The sequence below is a fragment of the Ostrinia furnacalis genome, unplaced genomic scaffold (assembly GCF_004193835.3).
Source record: "Ostrinia furnacalis isolate ACB-3 unplaced genomic scaffold, ASM419383v2 OfSCF0389, whole genome shotgun sequence".
Lineage (NCBI taxonomy): Eukaryota > Metazoa > Arthropoda > Insecta > Lepidoptera > Crambidae > Ostrinia > Ostrinia furnacalis.
The window spans coordinates 1,540,081-1,558,995 of record NW_021130628.1 but is presented as its reverse complement, the minus strand read 5'-3'; the positions used below and the strand labels follow the sequence as shown (position 1 = coordinate 1,558,995).

General features: G+C 38.0%; 1 protein-coding gene across 1 annotated transcript in view; it reads right to left on the bottom strand.

The window, feature by feature from the left end:
* Window positions 1–18,513, bottom strand: part of Vps13 (vacuolar protein sorting 13C) — a 51,072-nt gene extending 32,559 nt beyond the window's left edge. The window contains exons 1-24 of the mRNA XM_028317551.1: window positions 18,169–18,513; window positions 17,997–18,083; window positions 13,788–14,011; window positions 13,426–13,564; window positions 13,144–13,342; window positions 11,889–12,174; window positions 11,525–11,636; window positions 11,068–11,302; window positions 10,774–10,814; window positions 10,414–10,573; window positions 9,732–9,865; window positions 9,373–9,496; window positions 8,400–8,552; window positions 5,677–5,851; window positions 5,158–5,351; window positions 4,308–4,377; window positions 3,608–3,758; window positions 2,973–3,235; window positions 2,346–2,483; window positions 2,164–2,266; window positions 1,842–2,074; window positions 1,169–1,324; window positions 702–941; window positions 113–325 (exon numbers count right to left, since the gene is read on the bottom strand). Coding sequence (XP_028173352.1) covers window positions 113–325; window positions 702–941; window positions 1,169–1,324; window positions 1,842–2,074; window positions 2,164–2,266; window positions 2,346–2,483; window positions 2,973–3,235; window positions 3,608–3,758; window positions 4,308–4,377; window positions 5,158–5,351; window positions 5,677–5,851; window positions 8,400–8,552; window positions 9,373–9,496; window positions 9,732–9,865; window positions 10,414–10,573; window positions 10,774–10,814; window positions 11,068–11,302; window positions 11,525–11,636; window positions 11,889–12,174; window positions 13,144–13,342; window positions 13,426–13,564; window positions 13,788–14,011; window positions 17,997–18,083; window positions 18,169–18,268 — 3,930 coding nt within the window. The 5' untranslated portion in view covers window positions 18,269–18,513. The remainder of the gene's footprint in view (window positions 1–112; window positions 326–701; window positions 942–1,168; window positions 1,325–1,841; window positions 2,075–2,163; window positions 2,267–2,345; window positions 2,484–2,972; window positions 3,236–3,607; window positions 3,759–4,307; window positions 4,378–5,157; window positions 5,352–5,676; window positions 5,852–8,399; window positions 8,553–9,372; window positions 9,497–9,731; window positions 9,866–10,413; window positions 10,574–10,773; window positions 10,815–11,067; window positions 11,303–11,524; window positions 11,637–11,888; window positions 12,175–13,143; window positions 13,343–13,425; window positions 13,565–13,787; window positions 14,012–17,996; window positions 18,084–18,168) is intronic.
* Between the last annotated feature and the right edge of the window lie 402 nt (window positions 18,514–18,915).

Genomic DNA, 18,915 nt, shown 5'->3' with positions numbered 1-18,915 from the left:
TTCAGAATTTGAAATTGGTCCTGAGAAAAAGTAGTGGTATTTGATTTGAGTCGTAGCATCAACCTTTCTTGTTTGGTCAGCTATAAAAAAAGTCCTATAGGAGTCTACTTACAGCGATAGTCTTCATACGCCCCGAGATGTCAAGATCGGGCAATGTCTCGTACCACGCGGAGAGACTCCTCTTGACAAACAGCTTGAAGCTGGTCGGCCGAAGGAGTTTCCTCTCCTGCTGAATCGCTAATTCTTCGTTGAGTTGTACGCAGGATAATTTCATGTCTTCCAACTCGAGGGTCAGCTCGTCTACTGTCACTTTGTTGCTGACATCCTGTGGGAAAGCAGACAGTCAAAATGTGTCAAAAAACAAACTGAAACTGACGTTTCAAAATAAAAATAAATTATTCAACAGATACAAGTTTTGTTTAATACGGTCTTGTCGTCTGTATGCTTAGGATTTCGATGAAATTACATGACTGAAACAGCGGAGAGCGATACTCTCCGCTGTTTCAGTCAAGTCAATGGAATATTCTGAATGAGTTTTGCAGAACACTAATATGAAAAACTAGCGCGGTTGGGATTAACTAACCAATTCTTATAGGCTCAAGTAATTAAATTTTCTAAATAATATTTTCTAAAATTTCTATAGACACATTTTCACTTAAAAACATTAATTTTCTCTATTATTCCTATTAATGTATACTTACAGCAACAGGCAGATCGACGAACTTGTTATTCAGGCTCATTCTACCCAAATCCACAAGCATAGCGTTGAGGCTATGCGAGTTCTCTGGGACGATAATAATGGGCGCTGCCAACCGGACTTTCAATGCCAGTTTGGTGGAGTTCTGATAAGCGTTTTGAACGTTAGCGCGAGCCGCGTCGGCCGCCTGAGACGAGGCGTCGATGATCGCTTGTTGCGCCGTTTGGAAGTTGTTTAGGAATTCCTAGAATAAATAACAGCTTTTGTAGATATTTTGGAACATATAACAAGAAACGTGTCATCGTTCAAAAACATGTCAAAACAGTGAAAACCTGCAACTGACGAAGTAAAAAAGACACAAAGATAAGGTAACTTTGCATCTTGCAACATTTGAATGATTCACGCCTATAATTCTATGCTGCTCAAAAGTTGATGATTTTCAACACAATATTATATTAAAATAGTACTTACCAGCATAGAACTCACGAACCAGTTGAGGAATATGATGCGTAAACAGTTGATTTGCGCGTCTATCGACATGTTCACATCACTCACAGATGGGTATTGATCTAAATTGTACATCACTATTTGAACGTTCATCACGTCGCCGCTGATTACTTTGAGTATCTGAAAAAAAAAGGATGAAGTTATAGCTTTTTACTTGGCTGTAGAAAAGATGGTAATGAAATAAACAGATTTTATTTGGAGCGTTTAGTGAGACCATTTATACAGGGTGTTAGGTAAATGGGTATATGAGTCGACAATAGCCCATGCTAACATGGGCATATAAATGGTATGGTGAAGTCAGAAATTTGATATCATCATTTTATTTTTTTTAATTTTCATACAAAATAAATTTTATAAAATCCGATTTGTATGAAAATTAAAATAATTAAAATAAAGATATCAATTTTCTGACTTCANAATGGTATGGTGAAGTCAGAAATTTGATATCATCATTTTATTTTTTTTAATTTTCATACAAAATAAATTTTATAAAATCCGATTTGTATGAAAATTAAAATAATTAAAATAAAGATATCAATTTTCTGACTTCACCATACCATTTATATGCCCATGTTAACATGGGCTAGTGTCGGCATATACCCATTTACCTAACACCCTGTATAACTTTGACTCTTACCTCCCTATGAATAGTGTCTGGATTCAAATCCTCGACTTTGATTGACCCAATAGCGCAGTCTACTTGGGTATATGAAGTCTTCATGACCAAGCCTGTGGTGGCCCTCGTCACTTGGATCACGGACAGCGGCCGCTTGTTGTTTGCGAATCCGATCTCTATGGCCCCGATCTTAATGTTCACTTTCAGTTGGATGCTTTCCACTTGCTTGCGGCGCGAAGGTTTTGTGACGCTCACTGTGGAGAAAAATTAAAGTGTGAATGTTGAAGAAATTAATTTGTAAAAAGTAGTTCTTATAACTTTATCGATAAGGTCGATATCTTACCTTTAGATTTCGCAGCTATGAACTCTTCATCCTCCATAATAGTTTCTAGAGGTCCTGCATTTGCTGTTCTGTCGACCGTACTTTGAATTGCTTGCAACCTTGTCTAAAATAATGAAAAATAAATTAAACCTGCCAATCCAGCACATAAAGACTATTCTTGCATCACAGGCGACGGTTTTTACCTGATACTCGTTGACAATCACTAAAATCTCTTGCAACCCTTGCAAATGAAGGAGTACTTTCAAGTTAGTGAAGTCCATATCAATCAGCTGTTCCACTGATCCGTAGATACTTCTGAATTCTGGACATTTCTTGTCCACCTGAAAACATTTTGAGGATAAAAATGTATTTGTGTAAAAAATTACAGAACAAGATAACTTGAAAAAAGTTAAGATACGTTTTTAATAATTAATGATTCGGTCAGTTGACGCCCAAAAAACAATGACGTCATAACGCTGTAAAGCCCGGTTTGCACCAAAGCGGAGCAGTGCGAAGCGGAGCGGAGAAGTGTTTTGAATAACCACTCTTTTCCGCTCTCAGTTAGCCTAATTCCTGTACGAAAAATAATTATTTTGACAGATTATAAATAGCAGGAGGTAAGTCTTTATTAAATCCATAATAATATGTGAGATAAGGAGTGTAGAACTGTAAGCCCTGCCTCTGGTAAATAAGAGAGAATCGTGCTCCTACTGTGAAGTCTAAACGACCTGCCGTTATCTAAGATTACAGCAGTTCAATTTGGCGCTTTTTTCCTCTAGGTTTATAAAGCTGTAGATTTTAATAATGATGATGGATCAAAGATTACTTACGTTACTATAAGTGACAGCGAAGAGATACTGGTTGTTAGGCGTTTCCTTATCCTCAGTCAAGACGTCTGGCGTTTCGATCATATTGATGACTTTATACCCAGCTCTGTGGTGCTGCATATTGACAGCCCCCAGACGAACGGTGGCGTCCAGGTTGAACGTCTTTTGTACGACCGTCAGTTTTAACTGGTTGAGCGAGAACACGAGGAATTTGTCGTACCCGTTTGTCGCGTGAAGCGTCTTTCGGTTGACGCTGAGAACTAGTTCTGTGGAGGATTTTTATTGAATTAATAAATTGATCCAATTATCACTTTAAAATACCTATCTTTGTATGATGTAGGGCACACCAAGATCTTATTGTGCGTCTAGCTAAACTATTAGTTCCACTAAATATTTTTGTACGAACAATCCTTTATAAAATGGAAACTAAATTGGGTACTTGACACCAATAATTCCAAGATAAAATTGCTTTAAAAACATTTTTATAGCCCTGAAAGCAGTTAGTTTTTGATATTCTGTAAAGTCTTACAATTTTTAGTGGCTTTGAAGACTCAGTCAATTGACTACTCCTTATATCCATTCCGCAAAGTTGCCGTCTGCAAAATTTAAAAAAAACACTCCTGTAACATAACACACACCTTTCATAATAAACACAGCGTCCACTTCAGTTAACTGCAGCGATTGCTCCTCGGGGTCCCTTTGGTTGGAGCGCGCGATGTCGCGCTTCTGTTTCTCCGCCGGGTCCAAATACCTCAACAACGATAGACTAGATCCCTTTGATTCACTTGGCTGAAAATATTATAGTAATTTAAATCATCTGGCTTGTTATTTGAGATACAAAACGATAATTAAATAAACTTTATTGCCAAAATTATTACTTAATCTAACTTGAATTTAACAACTGGAACTATAAAATAGTACTCATAATTAAACGAAAATTTTACAATATAACATTTTCTCTTCTTTCGAAATTACTTCGTTTACGCATAATTGTAAATGACACGACAGACGATGAAATAATTTACACAATTTGATGAATGATAATTTTATGAACCATAATTAACTACAAAAAATCAAATTGTGGTTAATTTGTATTTTATAATACGTACTATAAGCGCTACATGTGTCGAATTAAATACAACTAATTAATTTCAATCTATATTCTGGATTTACCCCAGTTATATCCTCTGTTACTTCGGGTACCGAAACATACTGAGCTTCGATCACTTTGCCACTTATAGTATACGCAAACTTGACGCAAAATATCTTTGAATAAAAATTAAATAAATGAAAAACAACAGAACAAAAAGTTAAATATGAAAATTGTTGCTAATTTACCTTTAGTGCAACGGCTTCCTCAGAGTTTGGAAGGGGCATGCTTACTATTATTTCGCATAGTGTTAACAACCTGTAAAAAACATATAGTTAAGTACATTCTTTGTTATTTAAAGTAACGCGCTCAAAATAATTAATCAGCCATAGAGCAGCAAGCAGCAAACCTGCCTTGCCACTGATCCGTGAGCACGTAGAATTTTGTCCAATGACCCCAAGCTACCCATCCTTATCGCTCGCGCGTAATTATGTTGCTGTCGCGCTCGCACACTTACTGCAGTCGCCCGTCGCACAGACGCGACAGCAATATAATTACGCGCGAGCGATAAGGATGGGTAGCTTGGAGTCATTGGGCAAAATTCTACGTGCTCACAGACCGGGCTTTAGACTATAACCAGGCCTGTTCATCTCCGCGAGTTTACATCGAAAACAAAACACGCACGATGGCCCACCTACAGGATACTATTCGACAAGGCCTCACATACGAGCGAACATTGACTCACGCACGCGTATTCTTGTGTATGATAAATAATAATAAAAACACAGAATGTACTTTTTTAAGTTGCCTCAAGACACTAAGAGGTAAATAAGTAGTTAATATTATTCATGATAATTCATGCTAAATCATGTATTTCCTCCGCCATTTTCCGCAGTTTGGCACCTCACGTCACATCATTTTACCGAAGTCAGCCCTATAGATCCGGCGCAGTGCCGATCACTGACGTTTGTCAACAAAATGGTGCTTGACTCTTGAGACAGGCTAAATTACACCATATTGTTAATGACATTGAGCATTTTTTTTTTAAATACCTTTGCGAAGTAAAACTTCTGTACGTAGTATTATTAACTAACTCACCTGTCTTCCGAAGCACTAATAGCGATCTTCTGCAATTCACCCCTCACTTTAATCTTAGGTAGACGAGGGTCGTCTGTGATGAGGCACTTGTGGATTTGTATCACTAAGTTGGTAGGTTGCAGCAAGTGGAGAGGCGTGGCTTCGTTTGACACTATGGCCGACTGCCAGTCTTCTTTCGAGGTTGCTATTACAATCTGAAAAAAAAAATGTGTATGAGACTGGTATCTTATAAGGCGCGTTATACCTATTACAAATGCAAAAATATCATTTTTAAAAATTAAGTAAACAATATTTGCCAGTTTCTCTCGCTTGCTGTTTTTTGTGGTAGCTTGGTAGTTTGCGGGAGAAAAATATCATAAAAACACTGCATCATAAACACTGGTGTTTTTTTTTTTCAGAAATATCTGCCTCTAACAAAACGGGGTTGCCCGAAACGCATACGCTGCTCATACTATTTTTCGATACAGACGCTTGCGGTCATTCGCACACGAAAACCATAGACAACCTCTTTTTCCTTACCTGCATTTCCGTGAGTTCCAGCGCCATCTTGTCATAGCTGTGGTGCGTGATGGCCTTCAGGATGTCCTCATCAGCCAGTCCTTCCTTGTAAAGCTTCCTCACGTCCAACTCCTGAGCTCGCGGTTCCGACTTCACGCTTATAGCACCGAGCTTGACCACTACGCACGCCTCGTCACTGCATAAAGAATAATCATAAAAGGTTCGGGGTAAATACTATAGCCACAAAATATAACAGAAGACAAACTCCATACTAAACGCGCTCGAGCCACGCACACATAGAACACCGCTCTAGCAAGACTGTCTTGGACGAATGCGAGCGCGACGTGGCGCGACAGACGTTCGCCACACGTTCGCTGTGGTTCGCTTGAGTCACGCGCCGGTCAACCGCCTGTGATATTATTTTGTTTTGCGAAATTGACGAAAATGAGTGAACAGAAAAAGTCGTATTATANAATCTATTCGTGCAAAAATCTTTTAAATTAACATAGCCGTTTTGGAGGATTAGGGAATTTAAGTAAAAAATCGATGTCCCGTATTTATTTTTTTAATCCAAAACAAAGAGACGTAGCGAAAATTCAAACGTCACAAATGTAGTCCTTGAACTGTTGTATAACATATATTTTTTTCAACTATTTCTGTCCTGCAGTAAAAGAGGAGTAGACTTTACAAAATGCCCATTTGACGCGGATTGAGGACTCTAATCGCCTTAATTCTCTCTCTTTCTCTTTACCTTTTGTAGCCTCCATCTTCTTTGCCTCCTCGACCCTAGCAAGCTCAGCTTGCTTGGAGGCCAGCGCCATCTTTTCTTCCTTCTCAGGGTCATACTTGATCTCAGCCGTAGGGTTGACGATCAGAAACAACCGGTCCACTGTCGCCTCCACCGACGCCCCATAAAGATTCTTCCATGGTATTTTAAGTACTAGTTTGCCTGATAAGGAAAATGAAAAGTTTAATGTACTATAAATAAATATAATGCAGATTTATCCTTTGTTCTCTTATCGTATTCACTAAATATTTTATATTCAAATCCATTATTATAAAATTTTATGTTCCTGTTAATAGAAAATGTGAATCAAAGTGCGCAGTTACAATAAATATTTAATATGCTATAACAGTTTAAAAAAATGCTATGATGTGTAAAGTTTAAATGATTACTATGATGTAGAGCTGATATTATTAGTTTTTTGTTATTGTTGCTAGACAGAGGTGCTAAAAAATGATAAATCGCGATAAGTTGCCTGATGAACGATATTGAACTTTAATTTCATAATGCGAAGACACGTAATATGAGTCATATTATAAGTAGGCTAATTTCGCAGGGGGCCGTCCATATATTACGTCATTCTAAATTAGGGGGGGGGGGTTGGTCTGCGGATGACGGTAAATGATAGATAGGGGGGGGGGGTTTGGAAAATGACGTCATTCTTATTTATTTATTTATAGTTCAAAAAGATTATTTCTAAAAAGAAATTTCTTCCAGCACACCTAGTAAGTGAGACTGCAAATGTGAGAGGCGGCTAAGGCGCGTACAATACTAAAATAACTCATAATAAACATACAATGCAACATAGATGTACACAAATACAGTAATAACTACAGATAAAATACTCTAACAATAATATTACATATAATACTACCTGCCCGCCCCGGCTTCGCCCGTGTTACTTACATGTATTATACATATAAACCTTCCTTAAGAATCACTNCATCAAAATCCGTTCAGTAATTTTTGCGTGAAAGAGCAACAAACATCCAGACATCCAAACTTTCGCATTTATAATATTAGTTGGATAATAGTGTCACTCAACTAAATACTACTTCCTTCTCGTGTATTTGTTTGCAAACTATTACTATAATAACGTACTAAATATAAATAAGTATACGTGGATATTTGTTATTGTCTTTCTTGCATAGTATTAAGAGTAACATTTTTCTATCTTATCGAAATAAACGCAACACATGACAAGACAACCCTAGCGCGACGGCCGAGCGTGCGAGCGAGAGAGGTATGCAAAGCGAGGTACATACACGAGTTTACCTTCTGTTATATTTTGTGCTATAGCCGTCTAATGATAAAGTATCGAGACCAACATTCATATCGAATATTGAAAAAATTGTAACAAGTGTAGAGCTTACTTCTGCGTCCTAACTATTTTGCCATAAAATATTAATTTATGGTACAATTTAATGTCAATACGTTGGTTTTATTGTCGGTGGTCCTTCGAGCCGGATTTTTAAAACTTAGTTGAGAAATTTTATTTACGAATCTGATCTATGTAGTAGAGTTCAAGTTTGTAATGAATAAGAGCTCGCGGCTCCGATTTCACGCTTATAGCACCGAGCTTCACCACTACACACGCCTCGTCACTGCATAAAGAACAATCATAAAAGGTTTAAATACTATAGCCGTCTAATGATAAAGTATCGAAACCAACATTCATATCGAATATTGCCTAAGCTTCTGCGTCCTATTTTGCCATAAAATATTAATTTATAGTACAATTTAATGCCAATAAACGGCGCGAAATGTAATTTATTTCGCACAGCGCTTGTGTGAATTTCATTCTGTAAAAAAATAGTTTTATTTTTTAATTATACGTTGTTTTTTGTCGGTGGTCCTTCGAGCCGGATTTTGAAAACTTAATTGAGAAATTTTATTTATGAATCTGATCTATGTAGTTAAGTTCAAGTCTGTAATTAATAATAGATGTAGACATACATACCCTTTATACTTTCCCGTTTGCGGCACAATAATGTACGAGGCTGCGATATCGACGTCCAAGTCTATGAACGTGTGGTGATGCACAGCATACTGCATGCCTAGCGCAGACTTCTCTTTCATCTCTGTCAGTTTGTTGCCGGCAGCTGCTTGCAACCTGCAAGATTAATACACCACTAAATTTTTATCACCGAAAAAATTTTAACAGGTTATGTAGAAACGTGTGAAAAATTTAAAGCAAAAGAAAAATAAATGTTTTTCATAAAGTTGTTTTTTTTATTAAATTTTCTTTAGTCCGTATTTTACGCGTCACAGCTGGGTCACTCCGCTGCTCGCTAGAGTAGTCGTACGCGCTCGCACGTTGCATCGATCTGTCTGTCTCGCTCACGCCTCGATCACGCTTCCAGTGTTATTATTACATACTTAGCTAACTTAGACCCTTTTGGAATTCTAATAAGTGTTACATTATCGTACGTAAATAGTGCTAGCGACGCGTGTGTCAATAAATTACCAATTTTAGGAGGATATTTTAAGTCACTGTATTTTACTCTTTTTTTTTGCACAAATGGGATCAGTATCAATAACTCATTAACCAGAATTTTTTTTTTCGGTGATTAAAATTTAGTGGTGTATAATTTGACAAATGATTCTCAAAATTCTGATCCTTTTGTTTGGGCTGTGAACACCCTACTACGGTGTCAGAATTATGAGCTGACCATCGCTGCTAAATGTATTTTTTTTTTTGTTAGGTATAGGAAAATAATACATTGGAGTAAGATACAACAGCTGGGACATCAAACTAGGATATTGACACTTAATATAGTTGCAATGGGTGCCATTTTGAAACGATAATTATGCTTTTGTGTAAAAAATCTTGCATCCATAAAAAATTGCAACATATACCATTGAAATGGTATGCAAGCAATTTTGGATCATCAAGCCATAACAATATGTAGTAAAATCTAAATACAACTTACGTAGTCAAAGCTGTGGATTCGCTGGGAGGCTTGAATACGTTAACGATCTCTATGACAGTTTGAGCGTCGTACACTATTTGCAGTGGGCGCGCAGACACTTTGACTCTTTGGTCGCAAGCGCCATCTGTGAAAAAAAACTTTGAATATAGAACGAAAATTGAGTCAGACTGACGATCCTCGATAAAAAGAAAGCAACAAAGATGTAAGAAAACGGCAGTTTTGAATTGAAAACTGCAATAGTAAAGGTTTTGAAAAAAAAAACTAAGATCTCGGTTATCGCGGATCGTTTCTATTGACACTATTAACGTTGCTGGAAAATGCCAAATACCTATACTTATCCCTTCCTTTCCTCTACTCACCTAGAGGATTTTTCTCGAAGATGACGTTAAGTAGGTTAACGTCTTTAGTGACCTCTTTGGAGACCACCAACTGAGGCTCGAAGTCACCCTGCTGCACACCCGTCACAGTGAAGGCTTGCATTTGAACGTCCACCCTTGAAAATATATGCATATAGTGTAAACGTCCATCCTTGAAAATAAAATTTATTCATATAGTGTAAAAGTAGAAAACTAACACGTATAACAACGAAACCCTATACGTAAATAAGAGGAAATATATTATATTCACTTTTACTTCGAGTGTATTTTTTACGTGGAAGAGTCTTAAGAAAATCCTATAGGATATTGGACAATTTTTGAATGAACCTTCCAAATTAATCAAGGCAGAAATGTGTCTCCAGTCACATAGGTACTCCGTCCGCAAATGTACCTTACTTTTGATTCTTATTTCCCTATCCTAAAGTTCAAAATCAACTCTTACCTCAAGGCATTAGCACTGGGCCGCTGTTTCATATCCACCACGACATTGTCTACACACGCCTTCAGAACTTCGGCGGTGTCATTGACCGCCACTTGTAATCGGTCGAGGCGGAAATGTGTCTCAAGAGCCACATACTCCGTGGGTAGGTGTAAGCAGCACACTTATTCTTATTCTGGATCTTATTTCCCTATCCTAAGGTTCAAATTCAAAATCAACTCTTACCTCAAGGCGTTAGCACTGGGCCGCTGTTTCATATCCACCACGACATTTTCTACACACGCCTTCAGAACTTCGGCGACGTCATTGACAGCCACTTGTAATCGGTCGAGGCGGAAATGTGTCTCAAGAGCCACGTATTCCGTGGGTAAGCAGCACACGTATTCTTATTCTGAATCTTATTTCGCTATCCTAAGGTTCAAATTCAAAATCAACTTACCTCAAGGCGTTAGCACTGGGCCGCTGTTTCATATCCACTACGACATTGTCTACACACGCCTTCAAAACTTCGGAGATGTCATTGACCGCCACTTGTAATCGGTCGAGGCGGAAATGTGTCTCCAGAGCCACATATTCCGTGGGTACGTGTAAGCAGCACACTTATTCTTATTCTGAATCTTATTTCGCTATCCTAAGGTTCAAATTCAAAATTAACTTACCTCAAGGCATTAGCACTGGGCCGCTGCTTCATATCCACCACGACATTGTCTACACACGCCTTCAGAACTTCGGCGACGTCATTGACAGCCACTTGTAATCGGTCGAGGCGGAAATGTGTCGCCAGAGCCACATATTCCGTGGGTAGGTGTAAGCAGCACACTTATTCTTATTCTGAATCTTATTTCCCTATCCTAAGGTTCAAATTCAAAATCAACTTACCTCAAGGCATTAGCACTGGGCCGCTGCTTCATATCCACCACGACATTGTCTACACACGCCTTCAGAACTTCGGCGACGTCATTGACAGCCACTTGTAATCGGTCGAGGCGGAAATGTGTCTCAAGAGCCACATATTCCGTGGGTAGATGGAGCGGCGCCGAGTTCTCTTGGTAGTCTATGGCACGGAAGAGCTTTTCTTTCTCTTCTGACGTCATCGCTTTCTCGAACTGCTTCACTGTAATACAGTTGAAATAGAATCAGTCAACGTTAAACGTTGCATGTTAAAAGGCAAATTAAAACTTGTTCAAAGTTACTAGTGACTGGTAATGGACGACACACTAAATTACATAGTATTTTGTTCGTGATTCCTGTTATAAATGCAATTTTCTTTAGTCTATGAATGCAAGGAGTTTAAACAATAATCATGAGCCGCATACAGATTAATCATGTCACTTACTTATGGCAGTGCCTTCTTCAAGCTCCTCCTCCTTGGACCCGCCTCCCCACCATCCACTGAACCAACCTCGAGATTTCTTCGCCTCCTCTTCCAATTTTCCTAACCTTTCCACCTAACGAAAAAGTCCACACAGTAAGTACATATTTGTAGGATAAAAAAGAAACTAACAAATACAGATTAGCCAGATACAGACAGACTACCTACTCACTTAAAAATTTAGACTATGGTCTGAGTTCACTTATGCATTTTTTCAACTGTATTTTACATCCGTAGTTTAGTAACTATTAAAACCATTTCAAATCAATTTTATCAGACTAAGTATCAGGATAAAAGTATCTATAAAACTTCAAATCTTTTTACAAACCTCCATCTCTATCCTCTGCCGAATGACGACCAAGTTCAACAAATCCAGGGTCTTCTCAGCCTTATCCAGGACTATCTGTTGGTCCGCAGCCACCTTCCCTTTGCTGCTCAATTTCGTTTGGTACGCAGTAGCATAGCTCTTGCAAAGGTTCCTATGGGATAGCATGTGGGTCCAGTCCCAATTGCGTCTACGACGGCGGACTTCTTCTTCCAAGATGCAGGTGTAAGCGAACTTCCACCATTCCTTGTAGTGGCCTTTGTAGCTCTTCAGGTCTGGACGGTATTTTCTGGGGGAATAATATTAGTGTTATTGATAACGAAAGAAAAACAAAGAACAATCACACAATGGTTTTTTTGTGATTGTTTTTTGTTTGAGAGGCTGAAATCAACCAGATATGAAATGAAATGAACCAGACACAGAAACATTTATGTCAGACGGCTAACATGGCACTTCATAAAATCTATGCTGGCTAGTGCCACCCTAGTTGGTTTACTCATTTAATACACCCCTCGCGATGGAAAATTTTGACATTAACTCGATCAATCATTACGTATGTTATTTTATAAGTTCCTAATATATCCAATGCTAAGCCAAATAATCCTCCGTGGCTTAAACCGCACTTTTGCATGGAATCCAATACAGTGTAAATAACGTGACTCAAATTACGATAGTTTGGCTTCATCCTAATTCCTATTATCTTAAAGAACACATTGGATCATGTATCAATTTAGACATTAAATTTTCCTACAGCTAACTTGAAGCTGAATAAAACATTTTTGACATTGCTATTTGGCCCATACAGATTCTGTGTGGAAACGAAATAATTTCTTAAAGTAAACGAGGCAGCTGAGAATTACAGGGAAACAAATCAAGAAGCCTTTAGCGCAAAACATTTATTTCCACTGCATTAGCCTTTCAGCAAATGTAACAAGAGTTCGTTAGCCTTTCCTGGCCGGCGTCCAAGGTAAAAGATTGGCGACATTTCCTCTCAATAAGAATATGAATAAAAAGATTATCGAAAGAGGAGACAATACGTAATCGTGTGTTACCTAATGCATACAACAATGTAGATTCTTAACGCATGAATCAATCGTATTTATCAAACACCTCTGACCCAAATTAACTCAACGCATCAGACACTACTCTGCATAATAACCAGCATACTCTGGTCCTTCTATTAATAACTGCAGACACTATACAAAGACCACGTTAAAATGGTCAATTAAGATGCGATGTTTGAACTCAATTAGCATACCTGTATGGCACGCCTTTGCTCATTCTGTCCATAGAGTCAGCTAGTAGCATCATATCTTGGTATTGACTTTTGGTCAAGCTGACTGACAGCTGTTCCATGTGTAAACTTAAAATAACTTTGGGTATGCTAAACTTTGGAGTATCGCCCTCAGGTTTCGGATTTAGTTGTAATTTTGCAGTGGCATTTATTGGGCCCAATGCTGAAAAAAAAACAATCCAATTAGGCAAAATTTTTAGTACCAAATACAGCAAGTGAACTTATTGAATCTAAATAATATGTTACCATATTTATAGAAAGAAGGTTGTGATGTCTTCGTAGCTATCTCCGTCTCGAGACGAGTCTTGATATCTTGTGGGGTTGATCTTGAATATAATTCCGTTGCGGGATTCCAGTATATGGCGAGCCCTTCCAAATTCAATACCTGAAAAAAACATAGTCAATGTCATAATATTATTATAAGGTACTTTTTTACGTGAGATTATTTCGATGGTTCATTAGTTGACGTAGGTTATTTATGTCATGATAAACTCAAGCTAAAATTAGCTGGTAAGAAAAGTTAATTGTCTAAAGTCACGCTAAAAGGATAATAAAGGAGCTTCCGATGATAATTTTAAACCAGTATTATTAAAAAAAAAATACTATACCTTGAAGATCTTAGTAACAGCTTCTTGTATGATCGTTTGCTTCCAATTTTCATCGGTTGTATGGACGGACAGATTGTGCAACGTTATCCCAAAGGAGAAAGGCGCCTTCGGGTTTGTTATGCTATCCTCATAGCGTATGTGTATGTCAGTAATCTTGAGTTGCACATTTTTAATAATTTGTGTCACTAACTTCTCGACGAAGGTTTCATCAAGTTTGTTATCATCTAAAAAAATAGGAGATTGAAATGTTAATTTAGTAAGATTTTTTTTATCACAGCAAAATGACTGCGGTCAAATACCTGCCTTGTCATTCATAAAAAAATGGAAATAGCTCTATTTCATCAAAGCTCCAAATTGGGAAAGTTTACGAAAGTTTCTTTCTTTTTACTTTGGTTCATTTGCGTGTGCAAATACAACAGCACGATTTAACATTCTGTTTTTCTTTACATTCATATACATCTGGCGACCGATAAATGAAAACCAAGTCGGTTAGCCGCATCTTCTAAACCCGGTGTTAAAAGCTTATTTTTTTTTAAAGATTATTAGTAATTTGTTTTTGCACAACTTACTAATAGCCCCTCGTACTAAGCTAAATATGCTTGTGACACGAACTAGTGAGGTCACCACAATAATTATAGTCGAGCGGCAGCGGGATTCGAACCCGCGTTCCCCAGATCACGAGTCAGCCAGTCCGACCCCTTCACCGTTCGGCTATAGTGGCTTCTCCTTTTCTCTCAGAATACGGAACAAACCAGAAACCGTCAACGGGCGTAAATGTGTATTCATATAAATTACTCCAAATCGCACTAATTTGACTTTAGAGCAATTAGTCAATGGCCGGCGCGCGCATTGTTTACATATCCGTCAGATTGACACTTTATAATTAAATTATGCCGTCTTGTGCCGTTCCAACATGTAAGAATGCTACTGGAATTACGAAGAAAGTGCATGGGATCATGTTTTATCCGTAAGTNGGGGGGGGCTCATGAGTGAGTACTATCATCATCGGTTGCTAACCAACATCCTGATGCGTGCGCTTCATATGATTCTGTGGCTCGACTTTCGCCTGGTGCGGCAACCAAATAAAAAGCCTAACAAAAGCCGGACAGGCCGGACAAGACCCTAAAAAGCCAAACATGTCCGGCTAAAGCCGGACGCCTGGCAACCCTAGGCGCGCACCGCCACCGCTGCGGACCTGCGGCCTGCGCTCGCTGTCAATCTGAGTACGAACGTGAACGATGCAACACGTTTATCCGCGCAGATTTTGTCATCACGCGTTTAACGCAAATTCGTTAAACAAAATCAGCAAACTATTTTCACTGCTATTTATTACTATAGTCGATCCGCAATGGTTAATGGTTATTGACTTACAAAACGTGCACCAGCGATTGTTTTCTGCTGTGAAGAGACGTTATTTTGATAAAACCCCTCAAGCCGCACAAATTTTGTCAAACTGGTAATGACGTCAATTTTGGGAGAAGGGGGGGGGGTCATTAAGAAATGACGATAGGATGATTGTAGGGGGGGGGGGGTCTAAAATCTGAAAAAATCGATGACGTAATTTATGGACGGCCCCCAGGTCAATCGTTAATTGAAAACGCTGTTGATAAGCAGGGTAGTGAAGCAAACACTCCTAATTTTGGTATGCCAACAGCGTAGCGGCCGTGCCTAGGTCATAAAAGTTAGTCTTCGATCGGCTTCCCGCATGACTCAATAAGCCTGTAATTGTTTAGTAAAGCCATTACATGTCTATAACGTATTGTGAATGTGTGATATACTAATTAATTATAAAATTGCGTAACTACTGATAACTTTAAATAGCCAGTGGTTTATCACAAGCAAACTTTCTCTGCTAAGGGAAGGGAATAGCATAATAACGTAGATACGATTGTGCAAATTTTCTTATCACCTCTATTCGTTCTTAATCGCTTTTTAAAATATAGAACACATCGCCAGACATTGCCTACCAGCAATCAAAAGATTAGATATCGCGAAATATCATCGCGAAACAAACAACTAGGTACATAGATATTGTTTACATCGGCTAAGGATAAGCATAATAAAGATAAAAGTGTCATCCTAAAAATAGGAAAAATTACGATAACCTGCCTTGTTTTCAAAATAGCGCATGGCGTTAATAACATTTTTAATCTGGGTTGATAAATGTCTAGTTTAACATTAAACTAAGGTTGTTTTCCAACATCTCGGGTCGTCTTCACGTACGGAGGCGAGAGACATAAGTAGCTGAGTTATTTCCACTAAAGCGGAGGCGAAGCGGAGCACGTATGAAATGTGAATTGTAATAAAGGATTTCTATTGATTGCTTAGGGTCTAGGCATGAAGTGTTAGAAACCCATGACTCGTCTCCGCTTTAGTGGAAAGCGGCCCTTATTCTTAATCGCCACCGCACGCATGAAGACAAATCCTCTAAACCATTGGTTCCCAAAGTTATTTGGGACGCGCCCCCTTCAGACGATTATCACACTGCACCACGCCCCGCCGCGGTCCGCGTGATTTGATATAAAAAATCCCGCGCGCAGACACGTTGTCAGTGTGTTGTGCCGCGCGTGTTTTCTATACAAACTGAGGTACTTGTATACAATGATTAAATCTGTCGACCCGCGTACCGCGACGGAGCGCGGCGCAGTGTGATAATCGCCTTAGACCATATTTAAACAATTCCGCGCCCCCCCTCCTCCAGTCAAGATTATTTATTGGTCGTATCGAGGAGTCTGGAATGCATTCTCTCAGCAGCTTTCTTACAGATGGCCCGCGCCCCCCTTTAAAGGTCTTTGCGCCCCCCTTGAGGGGCGCGCCCCCCACTTTGGGAACCAATGCTTTAAACTGTGGCGGCGCGGCGCTAAGACTCATCGCGCAACTATAAAAAATCTTCTTTATTTTGCATTTTTAATCTAGTGATAAGAGTCACATCTTTATTTAGATCTTTTTTATTGGAGCATTAACATAAATCTGAGGTCAGACTGTGACCTTCACATTCAGAGGAATTCACTGGCTGTCAGAATTCAGCGCCACTGATTTGAGGGCATGATGTCATCTGACCTGAACTTTATTATATACCAATTACATACTTCTGTCTATACTTATAAGTGGAGTGATAACCTTGTGGCAGACAGTTACAAAAGTGTGCTAATGAAATCATTTTTTGACTGACTGACAGACTGATACAGGAAAACAGGTTATAATACTGATAAACTCGAGACTATGTCTGGCTGCACAATCAAGATAGGTTTTTAACAATAACTTATGGTTGCATAATTATCTGAGTCATGAGTAGCAAAAAAAGGATAAGTATTCATTTAAGATGTTTAAGTTTATACTTTATCTTATGTAAATATATGCATAATAAATATTATAAGACAGCAAAGCCAATACAGATGACTGTGTTTGTTTGTATTAATGTTTGTATTGTGCACATACATAGATCTAGAGTCTAGATCCTAGACCATACTTTTTTAATGGATATGTATGTGTAAACTGTAGTATCCGTTTTATTTATTAGATTTAATCATAATCCCAAGTCCCAATCACTTTCAAATCTGTTACCACCATTGATTGGTGACCGGCCTGTCAATGACAATTTATTACTGACTAATTAATTAATTTAAACTCGATTGTCAACTGTCAGTAGTATATGTATACCTAATAAATACTTAAATAAACTAATACCAAACATAACAGAGTGAGTTTTTCTGAGGAACAAGATAAGCACAGCCTTTAGATCACATTGACCTATTTACTGTCCTAAAAGAAATATGGGTGGAATAATATTCACAGGGCGATAAAATGTAAAATTTTTATGTAAACGGATTGCCCTAATTTTCACAATAATTTGTTAAACAAATATTTGCAAATAGAACAAAGACATTCGAACAAAAACACCAAATCTAAAAAATATGGTGTTGCATTAAAAACTTACTGATAACTGCAAAACAATTGTATAGATAGTATGTTAGCGTCAAGGACATGCATTAGTATAGCTGACAACAACATGAGTCTGTCACAATTTTTTAATCAGATTGCTAACTTTTACAAAAAATCTAATAACAATATAAATATGTTAACTTAGCTAGGGCTATGTTTTCTCTGAAAAACACAGCCCTAGCTAAGTTTTTTAAGAGGAGTATTGAGAGAGTATGAATTAGGAAATAAATTATTATATCTATAAATGAAAACATTGCAAGCACTCACCTAAATGTCCATAGACTGTTTGCACTGGAATATTGAGCTCTTCCAGGGCATTTTGTTTCAATATCAAGTTTTCCAACACGACGTCGCCTGCAAAACAATGATTGTGGACGTAAATAACCACTAACAATGTGGTTGAGTGGGTATGACATCATGCAAGGAACCAAACCCTTACCTCCCCATATGCCAAGTTTCAGCTGAGACCGGTTCAAGTTCTCCACATAGTCCCCCAGAAACCTATTCAGCACATCCACCACAATAGACTCAAACACCATCGTGGACGTGAACTTTTTCAAACAATTTTAAAACAATTCTTGTTCACTCATGTCATGGTCCGGCAACACATAATCGCACAATTTAACTTGGTAGTTACACAACAATATTATTTTTCGATAAATCTAAACTAATAACAAACGTACAATGCACAAACACGCACGAAAATTCATTTGATATTTCAAAATTATTTCACGCGATGATCGCAATTCGCAAATTATCAGCAGCGCAAAATATTGGTATTGCCAGATGTGTCACTTAAAACTGCTTTTTGAAATCATTTACTTACCCCACTTTTTTTTCTTAATTAAATCATTATATTAAAATAAGTATAATGCTGTTTTCTATGTATAATATGTATGTATTTACAAAAAAAAAGTATTTAAGTATGTTTATATCCGTTGTCTAGTACCCATAGTATAAGCTTTGCTTAGTTTGGGACTAGAAGCGCAGTGTAAAATTTAATGTCCAAGGATATTTATTTATTTATTTAAGTACCTATAATACGACAGGAAAAGAAACACGGAACAGGGGCAGTTTAACAATAATAAGACTTGATTTTTTTTTCAAATGGGACTTGTAAATAAATAAATAAAAACAAAGGTTTTTTTTACAGGTGAGAGCCTAAGCGTGCGTCTACCTACTTATG